At 37.4% G+C, this 21,567-nt stretch overlaps 1 protein-coding gene and 1 pseudogene across 4 annotated transcripts in view; both read left to right on the top strand.

Moving 5' to 3' along the window:
• Positions 1–21,567, top strand: part of TBK1 (TANK binding kinase 1) — a 51,341-nt gene that overhangs the window by 2,908 nt on the left and 26,866 nt on the right. For all 4 annotated transcript variants that reach the window (XM_045184675.2, XM_024576255.3, XM_045184674.3 and 1 more), the window contains exons 3-7: positions 4,268–4,408; positions 7,847–7,976; positions 11,611–11,792; positions 16,366–16,526; positions 21,354–21,464. In XM_045184675.2, coding sequence (XP_045040610.2) covers positions 4,268–4,408; positions 7,847–7,976; positions 11,611–11,792; positions 16,366–16,526; positions 21,354–21,464 — 725 coding nt within the window. The remainder of the gene's footprint in view (positions 1–4,267; positions 4,409–7,846; positions 7,977–11,610; positions 11,793–16,365; positions 16,527–21,353; positions 21,465–21,567) is intronic.
• LOC139440818 (large ribosomal subunit protein uL6 pseudogene) lies at positions 17,492–20,800 on the top strand (annotated as a pseudogene).

Below are 21,567 nucleotides of genomic sequence, written 5' to 3'. Positions count from 1 at the left end.
GACTTTTTGTTTTTTATATACTCTAAAGCATACCTATTTTTGTGGTTTTTAAGGGTATAGCTTCCGTCAGAGGCAGTGCTATCTACGCAGTGGTGACAGAGAAAAACAGGAGTTCGGTTGAAAAAAGGGACTAAGGAAGATGTGTTGTGCCTTCTGATTCTTTCCCCAACCTAGCCCTCCCGTGGTGGGTTGTGAGTGATCTGAACAGAAGTGCGGAGTAGCAGGTGTATGGAATGGGGATATTAGGGGGAGGCAGATCTTTAGTTTGGAGGGGAACCCATGGACATTCTGATATATTGTACTAAGGCTTCATGCCCCCCAGTAAAACAGCAAGATAGATTATAGTAAAATGAGATTATCAACAAGAAGCCCAGGTTTAAAAGGCTCTATCTTTGTATGAAGTAATTAAAAGTTGTTAGTGGAAGCGAGAATCAAATAAAAGGGCTAATCCCAGAGGCACTTCAAGAACAAGAAAAAATTTTGTGTCAGATTCTACATTGGAGAATAAAATTAAAGATAATGAAAATAATTTAAAAGGAAGACATTTAAAATCATTAAAGTTTCTATTCTGAGAAAGGAGCTGAAAGAATAATGGAGTTAAAAATCTTTTCATAATACAAATAATCATCAACTAATTTTTCACCACTATGATTTTGTTTTGAGTAAATGTTGTTTAGAGCCTCCAAAATTCTTATTTTTAGAAACAGGAGCTTTAAACATTTGAGTAAGGAGGAGTTTCCTCCTATCTTCCTGTAGCCTGGAGATTACCAGTCCATCAGTTCTGTCAGTGACTGGGAGATAAGCGCTCACATTGGAGGGGCTCTTTCCTCTCCTGGGGAGAGAATATGACTAAAGCGGCCTTTATGGCTCGTGGAGAATGAATCAGAAGTGGCACACTTCGCTTTTTCCCCTCTGATTCCAGAATTGTCCACAGGTTCTGGGTTCTCGATCAAGTTCATTGTGGTCTCTAGTTCCTTGATGAAATCCATTGTGACCAATTGTAGATACTTCTGCTCTGGGAATTGTTTTTGTTTTATGCCCTGTGCCAAAAAGAGAAAACAAGGAGCAACACAGGATTTGGTGTTGAGAACACACCTGACTGTCTTCCTGTGAGCCACATTAACTTAACCAACTTTAGTTGCTTGATATGTCAGACACTGTGGTGGACCTAGAGACTATAAGTACAAATAATGCGCATTTCCTGCCCACAAAGAGGTCTGGGATTAGTAGCAAGGTGGCATTGGAAGGGACGTAAATGGGAAACTGATCAAGTGATAGAGACTTCTTGGCACTAGAAAATATTTCTTAGATTCCAGTCCTCTTTCCTGTCTTAGATTAGATAGTGCCCTTCATGTAAGTGCCCATACTTACAGTAGGCAATCTGTAAACGCTGAACGAAAGACTGAATGAATGAGGACAGATTAGACTAACCTAAGACAACATGAAGTTCTTCTTCAAAGAAAACAAAAATGTACTTTATCCAGTATAGCTTGAAAGCCTAAAATAAGGATGTGAGAGACATAAGAATTGGTTTAAAAGATTGCTAAGAGCCAGTTTAGTGTTCAGTCCCTAATAATCTTCCCAGGGATGTGTTTTGAGAAACCATCTTTGTTTTCAGTGACATCGATTTCAAGGATTTAGGACTATACCCAAAAAATTCTGCCTGCCCTTAATAATTGTTTAAGGATTTTAACCATGTTACTATAGCTAAACTATTTTATGTTATGATCAGGTCCCTGAATTTACTATTTATTTTTCAAGCTATATTATCTTCTTAATCTTTCTCTTTTTCATCAGGTTGCCTTTAGCCACTAATGTGTATGGATGGGTATATATATGTGTGATACCCATGGCTGATTTAGAGGGAAGAAAGTTATAGGAAGGATGTGTTGATCTGTACATGTGTGTATAGCAAGTTCTTGAATAATGTGGTTTTTGTTCAAGGGCATTACATTTCATTGTTGAGATGCTACAGGAATTTACTTAACTGTTGTTTATAATAATTAGCCTATGGTAAAATTTGTTTGATTATACATTGTTTCAGTTGAAGTCATAGAACCATTTATGATGTTAAATGAGAACTTACTATGTACGTGTACATGTAGATATCTAAACATTCACATATGTGTTGACTTAGGAACAGTGAATGATGTATGCAGTTGAATAAAGGGGAAATTGTTTATTCTCACATGTATTCCAGGTATAATGTAGACTACAAAAATTTAGACAATACTGGCCTTGGTCATAGTGGGCACATTGCAACATTGTACTATTTTCCCTGCTCAGGGTTCTGTCAGGACTCACCTAATCTTAGACTAAGTTTAGGAGAAGTATCCTCAAGAGAAATCTCTGTTTCTGCGATTTTGAACCGGTGTGCTGCAAGAATTTTTAAAACATGAAATAGCTGACTATTTAATCAGGGGCACTGACCTCTTCTCCCTTAGATTGTCAAATAAAAATGACAGCCAACAGGATAGCCGTCCAGTGTGAATGAATCAAAATTATACCTATTTTTTTTTGTCAGATCAGCAAAAAGTATGTTTTTTTGGTGTGGTGCAGAATTTTAGCAATTAGTTTTTGTGTCCAGTGAGATAAAAAAGGTCGAAAATCACTGCTTTGTTGGCTACTGTAGTTTCGGTAATGTGCTCACCCTGGCTGAACAAATGGAAAAACAGTGAAACTGACCTACATGTATTTCAGTTGTTCAGTTTTCACATTGCCTGACAATGATCAGTGGCCCTTTTTCCTCTGGGAAAAATATACGTACGTGTATTTGGTGGGAGAAAGGGAGACGTCATCACATCACATAACATAGATGGTGGTCTCTAAAAAGTGATCTTGAAGAGTAAGACTATAAAGGAGTTCAACATCTCTAAGAAAAAAATCACGAGGTCCTGAGGTGAGGGCAGAGGGGTGGTGGCCATAAGTGAAGAATCTGTGTAGAAAGCTGCAGAGAGGGCTTCAAAGCAGGAAGAGCACAGAGGATGCAACAGAGAGACAGCAGTGAAGTACCTTTAGGCAGCAGGTGCTTGAACCCCAGGGCCAAAGGGGAAATGGTCTTTCCACTTGCTCCAGGGAAGTTCGGCCTTCGATTATGGGAAAAGTAATATTAAACTCAAAGAATCTGGACTGACCACCAAGGAGAGGCTTGCAGATTAGAGTGAGTGGAAGGAGGTGGGAGTGTCTGGAAGAAAGTCTTAAAGTAAGGTTAACATGAAGAATTTGAGAATGTAATGTTTACCTGAAATCCAGCATGTATTTTGTACCTCCAAGATTCTCTCCCAACTGGAGCTGTGCATTGTTAATTCCGTGTGCGACCTACTGCAGTATGTCATGAGAATGAGAGTGGGGGTGCTGCGTGGGCATGAAAGGGGCGTCTTTGATCGTCTCGAGATGCTCCGGGAAGCAACACCCTTCCCTGCTCGAGAGTGGAGTTGCAGAAAGCTAGCCCACTGCGGCAGTGGCGCCGGGCAGTGAGGATGGTCTACTTCTGCCTTACCCTCAAGTCCTACTTCCACACGCGCATACACAAATACACATTGTGGCAGCTAGGGAATGTTTCTTAAAAGGTAATTGTGTTACTTTAAGATTCTTACAAAAAAATTCACATGTGGACTGTAGTTTACAGTCTCCCTTTTCCTGATTTGATTACTTTAAAATTATTAAGCCCTGGAGAAACTCTTGTGAGTTTCACTTTCTATTTCTTATCTAAAGTGTACTTTCACATTTGGTACCATTAGAGCTCTTATTTTTTGACATGTAAATGCCTGTCTTTGCTGCATATATCATAGTGGAAGCTTTATAATATGAAAGAAAATAGTCTTTCCTACATTCCAAAGCATACAATTTGAAAGAAATGTTGAACAGATGATTGATTTATTTTAGCTTTAAAAAACATCAGGAGCCCTAGTGTAAATTACCTATGCTTAAAAATATTCAGGTTTGCTATAGCTAGTTGTTTTGTTGTTGTTTATGCTATTACAGTTGTCCCCATTTCTTACCTTTGCCCCCCTCTCCACCTAGCACCCCTCCCCTAGGCAATCCCCGCACCATTGTCTGTGTGCACAAGTCATGCGCGCATGTTCTTTGGCTGGTCCCTTCACCTTCTTTCATCCAGTCCCCACCTTCCCCTCCCCTCTGACAGCTGTCAGTCTGTCCTGTGTTTCTGTGCCTCTGGTTCTTCCAAAGCTAGCTATAATGGTATGTTTTATCTTCTTTATAATATCACAAATAAGTAAAACCTTTCTCTCTCTTTTTTTTTCTTTAGAAAACTGGTGACTTATTTGCTATCAAAGTATTTAATAACATAAGCTTCCTTCGTCCAGTAGATGTTCAAATGAGAGAATTTGAAGTGTTAAAAAAACTCAATCACAAAAATATTGTCAAATTATTTGCTATTGAAGAGGAGGTAAGTAGTCAAATTTTAGTTAATCTTGTCATGTTGGTTGTAGTTATTATAATTTAGAAGAAATACTCTTAATGATTTATATACTTGGGTTTTTTTTAATGGTGAAAATTAGAGCTCATACAATTAAATATTCTAGACTCAAAGATTGTTGAATAGCTGTAACAATGGAAATGATTTATCACAGAATCAGAAAACGTAGTATAAAAACTAAGAGTATAGAATATGGTTACCAGTATTACTAAAGAAAGAAAAAAAGAAACTATATTAAATTAAATTGACATAATTCTAAAAGGAGCAAGGAGAAAGACAATAGAAAGGTAGCTTTGTAAAAGAATAAAATCTTAGGAGTCCAACGATTAATAGGTGAAGTGTATTTGTAAAAGACAGAATTGATTTTAGGGGGAAGCAGTAAAAACAGGATATTACTAGGATAATTATCTAGAACTAATGGAAATAGAAATCTACTTTAATCTCTTTAGACATGGGTAATCAATAAAATCACACCTTTTGAAAAACAATTTGGCAGCTTATACTCATAATAGTCATTTTATTTGTAATGATTACTTTTTAAGAAGTAAGTAGAAATGTAAATTACAGTTTTATGCACAAAGATTTTCATTGCTTCCCTGTTTATAATTTTTTAAATGGTTAAATAGGTTAGAATGTGTGATGGATAGTTACCCAGAGTTAGCTGCTCTCAACGTTAGGAACATGTCTGTTCAGGACTTCTGACAGCAGCTGAAAGGAGTTTGGCAAACTGCAGTCAGTGAGAACAGCGCTCACACGACTGTGCTCATTCAGACACGAGCTGCACGGTCCTGAGTCCCCAGAGCTACCTTTACGTCAGACCAGCTGGCTACAGATTTGGGGTTTCCCGTGGCTGTCCTCAAATTTGATAATTTGATGCTATTGAATGACTCACAGAACTCAGGAAAGCACTGTACTTAAAATTAAAGTTTTATATAGCAAAAGAATACAATACAATTAGAACTAGCCAAAGAGACCCATAAGGTGGTATATAGGGGAGCTTCAAACATGAATCTTCCTTGTCCTCAGAAACACATTAGCCGCCTGGAATTGACAGTATGCACAGAACATTGCCAACTTTGGAAGCTCACCTTAACCTTTATATCCAGAATTTTTACTGGGGCTCAGTCACATTCTGCCTGCATGGATGACCTTTTCTCTCCAGCCTTTCCCAGAGGTCCAGGCTAATACCTTTATACTCCATTTCCTCTGAAAGTTGGAATGAATATGCATGACCTAAAACCCCCACCATAAATCATATTGTTAGGCCGTCATATGGCCAAAGTCCCGAGACAAAGACAACTTGTAGCAGACAGGACATTCCAAAGGCCTAGTGAGTAGCCAGGGGCAAAGACCAGACCTCTTCCGGGTATAATTAATTATTCACTACACTGTAGTTAAGAAGTAATGAAGAAAAAGATATTTATTAGAATTTTAATCACCTGGGAACATGCTTATATATAATTATGTTAGAAAGTCAGAACTAAAATACATATACAGTATGATATTTTTTTATTTTTTAAATCCTTGCCTGGGGGTATGTTTCTTGATTTTAGGGAGAGAAAGTGGGGGAAGAAAGAGAGAAAGAAACAGAAACATCAGTGTGACAGAGAAACATCAATTGGTTGTCTCCCCCGACTGGGGATCGAACCCATAACCTTCTGGTGTACAGGATGACGCTCCAACCAGCTGAGCCACCTGGCTAGGGTAGTATGATCTTGGTATATATAGTATGATACAGAGATAGTGTTAGGCATCTATAATGTGATCGCATAGATAAAAGACTGAAAGAAAATACACAAAATATTAATATAATGATTCTGGGTGCCAGAATTATAGATATGTCCCAAATTGTCAACAATCAGCATGTACTCATTATTTAAAAACAGGGTTTTTTTCTTTTAAAATTATTTCTCTTTTGATATAGAGAACATTTTGACGTTTGACAGTTGTGAGGACAGTTGGGGAAATGGCTAAAAAACCATGAAAGGATTAAGAAGTACAATTAGGCCCTGGCTGGTGTAGCTCAGTGGACTGAGTGCAGACCTGTGAATCAAAGGTCTGCACTCTGATTCCTAGTCAGGGCACATACCTGGGTTGCAGGCCAGGTCCCCAAGTAACTAGTGTGGAGGACAATAATGCATGATAGGCAACCAGCTGATGTTAATAAAAAGAAGAAGAAGTAGTACAATTAGTAGTTACAGAAGAGTCACGTGGATGTAAAATACAGCATAGGGAATATGGTCAATAATATTATAATAACTGTATTATGTCAGATGGGTACTAGATTTATCAGGGTTATCACTTCAGAAGTTATGTAAAAGTCTAGTCACTGAGTTGTACACCTGAACTAAATATTGCATGTCAACTGTAATTGAAAAATAAATTATTTTATCATGAATAAATAAAGCTAATTCTCTTACAACTACTCAATACTAGAGACATTAAAAATATTTTTTAAGTGGTTTGGATATATGAGGAAAAACTTATAAAAGACAAAAGAATTAAAAATTGAAGATGAAAACTAGATTTTAAGAGTTATTTTTCCATTTTCAAGTTTCTGAAATGACATGTATCTTATAATCAGTGTGTATATGTAATTAGGTAAAATTTTTTCCCTATAAAGCTGTTGTTAAAATTGGTGTACCTTGCAATTCATGGTATGTTAAAATCAAGGTTCAGCCCTGGCTGGTGTGGCTCAATGGATTGAGAACTGGCCTGCGGACCAAAGGGTCACCGGTTCAATTTCCAGTCTGGGCACATACCTGGGTTGCAGGCCAGGTCACCAGTAGAGGGCATGCAGGAAGCAACCACACATTGGTGTTTCTCTCCCTCTCTTTCTCCCTCCCTTCCCCTCTATCTAAAATGTAAATAAAATCTTTTAAAAAAATAAAATCAAGGTTTAAAATAAATCAGCATCTTGGATGGAAATGAACAGGCTAGAACTTTGCTCCAAGAGGGACCACTCAGTAATCCTGCCAGCTGTTTGTTTTTAGGTCTAGAACTTCAGTCCTCGAGGTAAAAGTATTCTTCATGAGAAGAACTTAAAGTGCTTTAAGAGATTTCTTAGAAGACCTAATGTCTTTAATATGCTATTATGTATTAGAAATTAAATATAATTTTTAAAGAACCACTCTAATATTCTGGCAATAATTTAGTAATTCAGATTTAGCCAGCTTTCACTGTGATTAGATTGTCTTCAGAAACATCCAGTTTTAATAGAAATTTAGAAGATGTTAATTCTTATATGTGTACAGTCAGCAAATATTTAATAAATCCCAGGTAAAGCAGTTCAAAGTACTTTCATCATTATACCAAATCCCACATTTAAATGAAACCATATTAAGTGCCGTCATATAATAACAACTTATTTTTTATATTGAATCCCAATCAGTGGTTTATTTTTTCCAGACAACAACAAGACATAAAGTACTTATTATGGAATTTTGTCCATGCGGGAGCTTATACACTGTTTTAGAAGAACCATCTAATGCCTATGGACTGCCAGAGTCTGAATTTTTAATTGTTTTGCGAGATGTGGGTATGTTTATTAATTTATATGGTTTTATGTAGATTTGTATATATAATTTAATGACCTAAGAATTTTTAAAAGTAATTTTTTGCATTCAAAATCAAAGACCTTTATGCCATGCTTTCTTAGATACAACGCCAAAAGCATAGTATGAAAATGAAAAAATAGATAAACTAGACTTCATCAAGAGAAAATATTTGCAAATTATGTATCTGATAAGGAGTCTTTATCCTGACAACTCAACAATAAAAAGTCAAATAATCGGATTTAAAAATGGGCGAAAGATTTGATAGACATTTTTCCATAGGTGATGTACAGAAGGCAAATGCACATAAAAAGATGCTAAAGATCATTAGTCATTAGGGAAATGAAACTCAAAACAACAGAGAGATACCATTTCAAAACCACTAAGATGGCTAAAGCCGGAAAGACAACATAAAACCAGTGCTGGTGAGGATGTAGAGAAATTGGGACGCTCACAAACTGCTGGTGGGATTGTAACATGGAACTGGCCAGCAGTTCCTCGAAAGGCTGAACATAGAATTACCATGTGACATAACAGTTCCATTGCTAGGTATTTACCTAAAAGAATTAAAAATACATCCACACAAAAACTTGTACACCAGCTTTCATAATAGCCAAAAAATGGAAACACCCCAAGTGTCTACTAGATGACTAGATAAACAAAATGTGGTATATCCACACAATGGAATATCTGTTCCTAAAAGGAAATTCAGTAAAGATACATGCTAGAATACGATGCACCTTGAAAAATTATGATAGTGAAAGAAGCGAGACACAGAAGACCAAATATTAATAAGATTTTGTTCATATGAAGTGTCCAGAATAGGCAAATCCATAGAGACAGAAAGCATTAGTGGGTGCCAGGGGCTTGAGGGCAGGGCAGAGTTGAGTGACTGCTAATGGTTTTGGGATCTCTCATAATGAAAATGTCCTAGAACTAGTGGTGATGGTTGTACATACACTCTGTGACTGTGATATATTAAAAACCTTTGAATTATATACCTTAAAAGGATGAATTTTATGATGCATGAATTTTATCTCAATAAAGCTATTATTTTTTAAATATAAGAATATGGCAATCAAAAGGAATAATAGCTTCTTGGAAAGAAATGAATCAATATTTGAGGAATGGGAAGAGCCAGTGATAAAGAAGGTGTAAGGTCAGTAGGAACTCTTTAACTTGGCATTGAATGCAGTGTGGAGACCATTTAGGTGAGGATAAAATGAGAAAGAAATAATGAATATGTTACAGCCTGTTTAATCAAATAGAAGTTACAGATCATTGATGCATTCCTAAGCGCACTGGTAGCCCTGAGTTTTCATAATTAAAGGTGGATACCCCTGAACTTATTTACATGCATTATATTTAGACATTCATCTATCACCTGTCGAATATTTTAAACTATCACTCAGTGACACTACTTGTCAGCCAGAACAGCTTAATTTCAGCAGTGTAGCCACCTTTACCCTTAAAAAAAAAAAGGAAAATGACTTTTTTAGAAAAGCATATGAGAAATATATTTTTATGGATACAAGTGTGATACTCTGTGCCTCTTTCTATTACCTTTTTACTATTTTATGTAGTGAGTTCAGTTTACTTTCTAATGGAATTTTTTCCCCAAGGTAAAGAAATTTAAAACTGTAGTGAAAGATCGATATCATTCTTAGGAATCTCTATTCTTTTGTGGATTTTTTAAAATTTATTAGGATAACTCGTTAATAACATTAAGTAGGTTTCCGCCGTACAGGTCTGTAGCCCATCATCCGTGTATTGCTGGTGTGCTCACCACCCAGTCTAGTCCCCTTTGGTAGCCACCCTCCTGTTTTCTGTGTTTATAACTTGTACATTAATTTCTGTTTCATATCCTACCTGTGAGTGCAGTAATATGGCTCTTGTCCTTTTCCATCTTATTTCACTTAGCATGGTACTCTCAAGATCCATCCATGTTGTAACAAATAGCAGTATTTCATCATTTTTTATGTCTGAGTAATATTCCACTGTTTATACAAGGTCTGTCCAGAAAAATTCCAGCCATTGTTAATATAACAAAAACTGTTTGCATGACATTGATGTAACCTGGCATCCAAGGAGAGTGGTGGACTGGAATGCACGCGCATGAACAACGGTGACATCGCTGCACTTGTCAGTGGAGGTAGTAGATGCCGTTGAGCAAGCATGTGTACTGTAGCTGTCACATTCAAAATGACTGAGTGTGTAGGGCAATGAATCTGCATCAGATTTTGTGTTAAGCTTGAACATCCTCCATGGAAACTATTCCAGTGATTCAGAAGGCTGCAGCTATAGGTAACTTGCTGATTGGCAGCTTCATCACAACGGCGCACCTGCTGAGCATCCCATCTTGTGCAGAGCTTTTTGGTGAAACATCAAATCACCCAGGTGACTCAGCTGCCCTACAGCCCAGATTTGGTGCCCTGTGGCTTCCGGTTTTTCCCAAAACTAAAATCACCTTAGAAGGGGAATAGATTTTAGACTGTGGATGAGATTCAGGAGAATACGACAAGGCAGCTGATGGTGATTTGGAGAACTCTGTGAGGTCCCAAGGTCCCTATTTTGAAGAGGACTGAGGCATCACTGTCCTATGTACAATGTTTCTTGTATCTTCAATAAATGTCTTTATTTTTCATATTACATGGCTGCATACCTTCTGGACAGACCTCGTATGTATCACTGCTTCTTTATCCAGTCATCTGTCAAAGGACACAGGTTGTTTCCATGTCTTGACTATGGGGAATAATGCTGCAATGAACATAGGGGTACATAATCATCATGAATAAGTGCTTTCAAATTTTGGGGGTATATACTCAGAAAAGGGATTGCTGGGTCATAATGTAGCTCTATTCTTAATTTTTTGAGGAACCCTTATATTGTTTTCCGTAGTGGCTGTACTAATTTACATTCCCACAAGCAGTGTGTGAGGGTTCCCTTTTCTCCACATCCTTTCCAATACTTACCATTTCTTGTCTTACTGATAATAGCCATTCTAACAGGTGTGAGGTGGCATCTCATTGTGGTTCTGATTTGCAATTCCCTTATAGCGAGTGAAGTTAAAGCATCTTTTCTTAGATCTGTTGGCCATATGCGTGCCGCCTTGAGAAAAGTGTTCAGGTCCTCTGCCCATTTTTTAGTCAGATTGGTTTTTGGTTGTTGAGTTTTATGAGTTCTTTATGTATTTTGGATGATAGCCCCTCATTGGAGGTATTGTTTGCAAATACCTTCTCCCATTCTGTTGGTTGCCTTTTTGTTTTGTTGATGGTTTCTTTTGCTGTGCAGGGAATCTTTATTCATAAATTTAGGCAAAGTGCCCGCATGTATGTAACCAGCAGTAATTCAGGAAGTCATATGGTTAAGACTATTTTTTTACCATTTTCCTGATAGTACTTAAGGGAGATTGCACTCTTCCTTAAATCATATTGATCCTTATCTTCTAAAGCTTGTTATGGCTCAAACATGAGATATAAAATATTTATAGCTTCTGTTCTTTTATTAAAATGACTTGGGGCTAACTTATGAAAAACCTTACATTGAGTGAATATGAATGAATTACATCAGTGAATTTGACATGGACATATTTTCTTTGTTTTGTATTTATTGTTGAAGTGGGTGGAATGAATCATCTCCGAGAGAATGGCATAGTGCACCGTGATATCAAGCCAGGAAATATCATGCGTGTTATAGGGGAAGACGGACAGTCTGTGTACAAACTCACAGATTTTGGTGCAGCCAGAGAATTAGAAGATGATGAGCAGTTTGTTTCTTTATATGGCACAGAAGAATATTTGGTAAGTATACATGACTAATAATGTTATCTAAAGAAGCTGGATATGTTGTAAATTGGGTAATTGGTCATCCAATTAACCATACAATGTTAGGTAATTTTTATGACAGATTAAATTTTTCTATTCTAATGAATATGGATGTAATGAGGGAATTATTAATAGACATTTGTTTCTAAGGGGTTTGCCATTTTGCTGGTTAAAATTTTTTGTAAGTTTTTTAACACTCTTAAATTCTTTAATGTTACTAATGCTATGGATCTGTAGTAAAAGAAAAAGCTGTCTTTTCATTCCAGAAATATCTAGGTGGTTAAGGCTCCCTTTTTAGATCAGAATAGCTAATATATTATAAGCTTGTTATAATCATATTCCCTGTGGAGCAAAATTCATTAGAATTCTGAAACAGAAGATTCTATTCAGGGACACTAGTTATTGAAAGACAGGGGGCCATTTTTAGAAACACACATAAAAAATGAAATGCCTTTGAAAAGATCTAACATGAGATTCTTTTAGAAAGTTAGAAAAGCTCTGTGGTTGAAATGGTTTGCATAAGTGTGTTTGTGTGGAGTTAAACATTTGAACAATTAAGTCAATACTCCTGCCCCGACCAGTGTGGCTCGGTTGGGTGTTGTCCCACGAAGCAGATGGTCTCCGATTGAAGCCCAGTCAGGGCACACGCCCAGGTGGTGGGTTCAGTCCCCGGACTGGGCACATATAAGAGGCAACTAATGGTTGTTTCTCTGTCACATCAATGTTTCTCTCCTCTCTTTCTCTCCCCCTCCTTCTAAAAAGAAAATCTTTAAACAAACAAACAAAAAACTCTCTTGTTTGTCTTTGTTTAAGAAAATATTTTTAAAGTATACTTAACATATCAGGAAGTTTAAATATGTATTATTGTAGTTATCACTAATCATTCATGGCTCTGAATTTCATCTTAAAAGGCTTAGGTTCTGTGACTTCTTCCATTCGGGTTCTCCTGTTGTAATTTTATTATAAGAATAAAAGTCTAGCTGACCCTATAGCTCTTATTCAGATTATTCTAAGTCTGGTATGAATTAAGGTGTCTTAAACGAATTAAGGTGTCTTATTATTTTGATAATCTTTTAATAAGGTTATAGTTATTAAACTGTAGTCTCTTATTAAAACACTACAGTTAAAAGACTATAGTCTCTTATTAAAAGATTATAGTTATTCAGCAAATATTTATGGAGTGCCTACTATATACCAGACATATGATTCCTGCTCTTATGGAACCCTTATTCTAATGGGGAAAATAGATAGTTACTAAGTATATAAACAAGTAAGAAATTCAGATCATTGAAGTGGTGGGAAGACAATAGTGTAATAAGATAACAGTAGTTAGCAGGAAAAACATTGCTAAGGAGGGCCTCTTCAATCCTTAATGAAGTGGCACTCAAATGGTAAAAAGAAGCAAGCCAGAGATTTGGGAGAAGAGCATTATAAGCAGAGGGAACGGCAACTGCAAAGGCCTTGAAACAAGAATGACCCTGGATGTTTGAGAAACAGAAAGGATAGCAGTTTGGCTGGAACTTAGTGCGTGAAGCGGCAGGGGTAGGGCTTGGAATTGGAGAGGTCAGCCAGATCACACAGGCTAGTAGTTTCAGCCGTGTGCGGTCAGTCCTGTGTTCTGCAACGTTACTTTTAGTATCTTGAAATGAAGTTCTTAGATAATATAATCAACCTGCATACCTAATTAAAAGAATAGCATAGTATCTTAATAATAATATAAAGGAAAATATTTATAATAAAATCATAGGTATTTAATATGTGGAAGTGCAGGAACCACTTCCATGCAAACACATTATCGGCAGCTGGCACCTATAGGTAATGTCAAGTCCAGTGCAAGTGCAGTGATGACTCGCACGTTGTGTTAGTGAGTCACACATCACAAATGGTGGTGGTGTCACTGACGTGATTTTAAAAAGTGAATAATTCTTTGTAGTTTTTAACCTAATCAAGTGAATTTACTCATAGCTACATTCTTGCAGCCACAAAGTACTGTATTATATATAAAGTGGATTTAGATCATTATAAACAGACTTCTCATCTGCACAGGTGTCTGGCAGGATATTCAAAAGTCATGCAGGATGTGAGAAGCTTGTTTTTCAGAACTGTTCCGTATTGGGCAGGATGTTTCTCATCTCTGGTCTCTGCCCACTAAATACCTGTAGCCTTTCCCAGTTACTGTAAGGACCAGAACAAACAAACAGAGGCCCTGTACCAACCTTCTTGAGGCTGATTTCCCATTACCAACTACTAACTTTTCATGTATTCTCTGAGGACCACAGTTTAGCTTTTGCTTCTAACAGACTAAAATGGAAAGAACAAAACATTAACTATACAAAGTCTGAATCCATGCTGTATTCTAGGCTGAAATTTTACTCTAATTTTGCCTATTTCAGATTATGCACAGCCTTGTTTTCACATACAGTGTACCAGAAGTTATAAAATGAGATAAATAATAGCCTGAGGCTCAGTAATTTAGAAATACTTCCATATTTAAATGAAGACTTCTCTCCTTTGGGAATTCCCAGGCCAGGTGTTAAATCTTCTCCTCTTTGTATATACATCCAAAGAAAACACCCAACAGTTTTTCTCCACCATTTTTATTGTGATGGATATCTTAATTCTGTAATCTGGGAACTTTGCTGTAGCCTTTTCTCTTACACTCCTATTCCAGACACAGAGGCCCGTGCCCAGTAGCACATTCAGGAGAGTGCCAGTGGGCACACATGTCAGACCAGGATGTATCTATCTCAAGTCACTGTCACTCCCTCCCTAGGGAATGCCTTCTAACTATGCCAGTTTGTTGTACCTTTTGAGGAGGTACCCCCAAACTTTTGTCTCCTCCTAGGATCTCCTTTTCCTAGGTTGGCAACCTCATGTTCCAGAAGATATCAGGCATATCCTGGTACTCTTAGCCTATTCACAGCATCATTTATACACTAGGTACCTGCTGCTAGGTCAAAGGTCAAGCTAGCACTTCTCTGGGCAGTAGTTACTGTATGTGTTGTACCACAGAACCAGCAAAACCACTCTGGCCCCACATATCTTGTTAGGCATATGATTCAGCATTCACTTCAAACTCCTCATGTTTACCACCTCCTTTGATTTCTCATTAAAATGTTTCCCAAAAGAGTCCAAAAAAATCCAGGGATAGTGACCCTTTAGGAGTCAGATTCATAGCCTGCATCATCTTTTAGAAGGACCCTTCCAGCAGAGTGACCTACATTGGTTCCCCGTCCCTTGGAACATGGCAAAACATCACAGTCATAAGGCTTGTTTTGGTTTGAGCTCGTTGGGTGATTACTTTACTGTGGTCCAGAGTATACTCTTGTAGCTTCACCTCCGAAGAATCGTCAAGCTCCAGTTCATAACTTCCATAGAGGCCAATGGCAGGAGGCTAAGCATGTGTGGTCCCTGGTGGTTCTTTGCAGAGCTAAATGTCCATCAGAATCTCAGTCTAGATCTGTAAGCTGCCTGAGCATGTCCTGTAAGACCCATTTGTTCTCCACAGTGTAACATAGTGTCTTCTCTGCTAAAAGGCATGTGTTTAACATCAGACCAGCTACTTGTCTGGGTCACTAGATTCCCAGTGAACCCAATCAGGCCAGTCCTCTGAATTAATCCTAGAAAATTTAATTTTCATCCCAGAGCCCATATGACTTACTCTGATGGATTGCATGAGAGGGATGAGGGAAAGGAATCAAGGCTGTCTGGTAGGTTGGGGGGGCGGGGTGAGTAGCTGGGTAGATGGTGGTACTGGCTACTTAGAGGATAAAGATTAGAATGAAACAGATTTGAGGGGGAAGACCAAGAATCTGTTCTGGATGTTAGGCTTGAGCGACCTTTTAGATATTCAAGGCATCAGTGAGATACATGAATCCAGAGCTCAGGGCAGAGATAATTTGGGGAGTTAAAGAACAGATAATATTTAATCTCATGGGCCTGAATGGAAGGTGAGGAAATAAGACAGTTATAAGTGTGGACAGCTATTTTGAGAAGTTTTGATTTAATGGGAAGCAGAGAATTGGGTGATAAGCTCAAATGAATTATGGGATAAATATAAGGTTTTTTAGGGAGGTAATTAAAGCATTTATGTAAGCTAAAAGGAATGATCCAAAAGAGAGGGAAATTGATGCATAAAATAAAAGGTGTAATTGAAGAATTTGTGAGACAATATAGGTGGCAATGGGCTCCACAATACAGCTGGAATAGTTATCCTAAGAGCAGCTCCATTGTAACTGGAAAGTAGGCCTGGAGTATGGACACAGATTCATGTGTGCTGGTATATGGTAAAAAGGTGTAAGGGAGAGAGATCCTCCGACTGCTTCCGTTTCCTCATTTAAGTATAAAGTGAAGTCATCAAAATTGAGGGTCAAATAGGTATTGTTGGACGTTTGAGGACAGGAAGATGTGAAAGAGTGTTTTCAGATTGGGAAATATACATTATTAGCAAAATATTGTAGAATTGCTAGGCGTTACTGAATATTTTTGCGTGATGTATTACCATAGAACACAAGTAGTAGTTTTCTTTTTATTTTTTCATTTTTTTAAGCATCCTGATATGTATGAGAGAGCAGTGCTAAGAAAAGATCATCAGAAGAAATACGGAGCAACAGTTGATCTTTGGAGCATTGGGGTAACTTTCTACCATGCAGCCACTGGATCACTGCCATTCCGACCATTCGAAGGGCCACGTAGGAATAAGGAAGTGATGTAAGTGATTTCTCCATCTAAAATTAGAAGTGATTTTTTGAATGTATCTATCTTATATTGTGTCATCAAATGTTAGAGGTATACGCTAATGAAAATTGATTATGTTATCATTTCTATATTTTAAGCTATTTGGTTTTGAATAAGAATCTAGCCTTATAAAAAGTATAGACATAGTTTTTCATAATGTGTTTAAATATCTTATATACAAAGTATAAATGACATCTAGTCTTTGGTCCATCTTTAAAAATATACTGCTTCCTGGGTTTTATTTCAGCACATTGTTTATTTATTTGTCTTTGTATACTTACTGGGTTTTTCTTTTATATAACTGAAGAAAATAGTAGTGTGTGGAATGGTTGAATCATTACCAGATCTAGAAGAAATACAGTTCCTACTCTGAACTGATCTGACGCCTTTTACCATTTCAAAAATATTAATGTAACATTAAATTTTTTTCTAGTGTTGCAGTTTCAGCCCAAAGACTGAATACATTTTACTAGTATATGTTTATATACTGCCATAATTATTAGGAAATAATTACCGTGTATAAAATCACTATTGTAAACCAAATAGCAGAGGAGAGATTTTTAGATATAAAGTCTGTTATGAAATTCATTCATACATTGGCTACACACCTTTTTATTTTAAAAGAAATTAGTAAATGAACTGGATTCGTGAGAAACAGCCAAACCATGCACACATAGAACTGAGGTGATGAGTGCCGTTTGGTTAGTGAATGATTTGGGACAGGAACGCACTGACAGCCTAATGTGTCAGACCATTGTTTAGATCTTTACATTGTCTCCGACCGTTATATATTTGATGCTGCCTTTTACAAGCAAACATGACTTCATAATCACAACCATAAAAATATAATCTTTTATTTAATCTTACCTGAAAAAATTTAGGAAAAAGCATATTTTTCTTTTTGTTGATTTGAGGAAGAAAAACCGTTAGCTGATACAATGACTTTTGCTAAAACCCGGGTAAGCTGAAAGTTTTCCAGCAAAGACAACATATGAGGGGCGATCTAAAAAAACTAGAAGTGTGAGGTCTCTCCAGAGGTATGCAGCCATGTAATATGAAAAATAGAGACATTTATTGAAGATACAAGAAACATTGTACATAGGACAGTGATGCCTCAGTCCCCTTCAAAGTAGGCACCTTGGGACCTCACAGAGTTCTCCAAATTGCCATCAGCTGCCGTGTCATATTCTCCTGAATCTCATCCACAGTCTGAAATCTCTTCCCCTTCTAAGGTGATTTTAGTTTTGTGAAAAGCCAGAAGCCACAGGGCACCAAATCTGGCCTGTAGGGCAGCTGAGTCACCTGGGTGATTTGATGTTTCGCCAAAAAGCTCTGCACAAGATGGGATGCTCAGCAGGTGCGCTGTTGTGATGAAGCTGCCAATCAGCAAGTTACCTATAGCTGCAGCCTTCTGAATCACTGGAATAGTTTCCATGGAGGATGTTCAAGCTTAACACAAAATCTGATGCAGATTCATTGCCCTACTCACTCAGTCATTTTGAATGTGACGGCCACACAGTACACATGCTTGCTCAACAGCATCTGCTGCCCCCGCTGACTAGGACAGTAAAGTCATCATTGTTCCCATTCCAGTCCTCACTCTCCTGTGCTGCCAGGTTACACCGGTGTTGCACAAACCGTTCTTGTTATATTAATAATGGCTGCATTTTTTCTGGGCAGACCCCATATCATCTGGAGAACAAGTCCGTAGTACAGGCTTCCCCCACCAAGTGAGTATTCCAGGAACCCACCCATAGCAGTGTACTAGCTGACACTGTTACGAGAGGCTGCGTTCCAGCTTCATTGTATTTGATTTTGAAGACTCTTTGAGTACGTTTGCCCACTTCATGATGGGTAATTTACGAGCACACCTGCCCACACCACGCTGAGTGTTCGGCAGTTTTTGACCAAAAACAGCATGACCCCCGTGCCACCCTCCCTATACACTTCATCATGCCCCTGGTGACTTTTTTTTGTTTCTTTCCCTGGATGAAAAAAGTCCTCAAAAGGAAATATTTTGCCAATGTGGAAGAGATAAAACATCAAAACGGCAGAGGCACTAAGAGGCATCAAAATTGATAAGTTCAGAAATTGTTTTGAGCAGTGGAAAAACTCTCTCAATTAGATGTATTACATCACCTAATGGAGAGTATTTTGAAGGTGACATGAAATTTAAACATGTAAGAATAAATACACAATTTTTATAAATACTGTGTTTTTCGGTCCCTCCTCACAATGGAAAAAGATACCCATTCCTATACTGATGATTTTGGTATAGCATCATCTTGAGCTTGCATTACAGCAGTGCCCTTTATATATATATGTATATATAAAAGCTCTTCGTTAATGAAGTCTGAGCGTCAATTTGTGTTTCATCATTAAACATAAATTGTGCCTAGCAGTTAATCATGGCTTTTATTGTCACTGATATGTTTAAAAGAAATGTCAGCATTTCTTGCTGTCCTAAAAATGGATTAAATGAAAGTATGATACTCCCCAATAAAGGAAACATATAACTCATAAGCAGCTAGGAATTCCTGATGATTTGTCTATGTGGGCAGATAAACAGGAGAATTTATTTTCATAGTAACTCAACTTTTATGAACACTGATGCTAATAAATGTTCAGAGTTACTGAAGTAATAATAATTACCAATGAGTGATGCATTTATCTCTCCTTATAGCAGTATTGATCCCTGTGCACCTCATTTACTTGTTACAAATGTGTTTATATATGCATCTTACCAAAATCAGTTAAGCTTTTTCAAGAATTTGTCAGCATTCCCTTTTAGAATTCTGTCATTCCTTCTATTTCTTTTTTTCTTGCAGTAATCTCACATATCTCTGCTTATTTATTCCTCCACAATCAGATCCTTCTCATGTGAATGCAACTTATTTTTCACATTAATTTCTTTCTTTCCTGAAAAATCTCTGAAGGCAGAAATCCTCACTGCATCTGCTGAGGAAAGAGTAAGCAGTCCAGATCAGTTGTGCTGGTTCTCCTTTCCTCAAGAATATATTGACTTACTGTCTTTGCCTCGTCTTCTGTGAGGATAAAGACCATTCTTAGCAGTCAGACTGTCAACGTCCCAGAAAATGTCCACAGTTAGTGCGAGGAGCCCCAGAGGCACCCTGGGGAGGGACTTCAATCCCCTTGGAAAGAAAGAGAAGAGCATCCGGGTTAACAAATCATAGGGAAATAGAAAGGAACTGGCTTCTGTTTGCCGCTTCTGTAGTCACGTACAGAACATGAACAAGGGTGTTAGACTGGGCTGCTATTACAAGAGGAGGTCTGTGTAGCTCACTTCCCCAAAAGTGTCATTATTCAGCAGAATGGTTCTCTTTTTGAAATCAAAAATTCTTTGCATGCACCCTGGCTGGTGTGGCTCAGTGGATTGAGCACTGGCCTGTGAACCAAAGAGTCGCTGGTTCGATTCCCAGTCAAGGCACACGCCTGGGTTGTGGGCCAAGTCCCTGGTTGGGGGGCACGTGAGAGTCAACCACACACTGATGTTTCTCTCTTTATTTCTCTCTCCCTTCCCTTGTCTCAAAAAGTAAGTAAAATCTAAAAAAACAAACAAACATGTTTTTAAATAAAAATTCCTTGGACGAAAAATACATCGGCAGGGTTTGCATGAGGTCAGGTGTTGCTCATTCAGTATCTCAAGCCCAGAAAGATGAGTTGATTCTTGAAGGAAACAACATTGACCTTGTACCAAATTCAGCTCCTTGATTCAGCAAGCTACACAGTTTAAAACAAGGATATCAGAAAACTTTGGGACGATATCTATGTTTCTGAAAAAGGAACAGTTCAGCAAGCTGATGAATAAGATCTCAGTAGTCAAGCTGTATAGAAACAGCAAGATGCCAAATGATTCCTCTGACTTAACTGTGATATTTTAAAGATACAATAAAAGCCATGTATTGATTTGAGGGGGGAAAAATAAATTGATTTGCTGAGAGCACATTTATGTAGACATTAAATAAAAACAGTTATGTCAGAAATAATAATCTATTGACTTATACAAGGTCCTGCTATATTATGTTTACATTTTCATTTTGATAAAGTGTTCTTGAAGGTATGAGGCTCTTATTTCTCTCCTCCTTTCAGGTTTTGATTAGAAAAGTTGAAACCTAAAAGGTTGCTGTCATTGACTTGCTGTATATATCATTATAGTATTCTTTAGCCTCCCCATCCAACTCTTTCTTCAGTTCATCTTTATTTCTATCACCTCCATCAAAAATCAAATTAAATTTGACTTTTAATTTTGGTAAACTCATACTTCAATTTCTGTATGTATTTTTCAACATGCAAAGAACCTTTCAGATACTGTGCTATCTGTAGTGGGTTTTTTTTTTTAAAGAATGCTATTGTTCATTCTGCAGTAATTTCATAGTCCAGTTGACTGTGCCTTTGGATAATATGGGTAAATGGGATTTAGATGATTTTCTTTATGGTCTAGAGACATTCTGTAACATAACTTTTTTGTGTTTGCTCGATTTTTTCAGATGGAAAAAGTAGTATTTTTATTGTGAACATCAAGATGGTGTTGTATGGCACTCTGAGATCCCAAATGAAAGTTCATTATGGCATACATAAAATAATTGTACAACCACTGTCCTACGTCAGTCAGTCAGATTCAAAGTATTTTGGTTGTTTTATGGATCCTGTGAACATCAATCACAAAGTTTCGTCTAGTAGATAATTGTAGGTGCACCTGAGGAAATACTTTTGCAAAGCCCATTGATAGCCTGTGCATTAATGAACTGCTTATTTTATTCTGCCTTTATTCCTCCCAAGGTATAAGATAATTACTGGAAAGCCTTCTGGTGCAATATCTGGAGTACAGAAAGCAGAAAATGGACCAATCGACTGGAGTGCAGAAATGCCCGTTTCTTGTAGTCTTTCTCGGTGAGTATAGTGTACACAGTTCTCCTTTTTTGCAATTGGTGTTTGGAATCTTAATTGACTAAAATCATGAATACTTCAGCGTAGTTGTTGTTTTAAAACAATG

This window comes from Desmodus rotundus, chromosome 3 (assembly GCF_022682495.2).
Source record: "Desmodus rotundus isolate HL8 chromosome 3, HLdesRot8A.1, whole genome shotgun sequence".
Lineage (NCBI taxonomy): Eukaryota > Metazoa > Chordata > Mammalia > Chiroptera > Phyllostomidae > Desmodus > Desmodus rotundus.
This window is presented reverse-complemented; position numbering and strand designations above follow the sequence as displayed.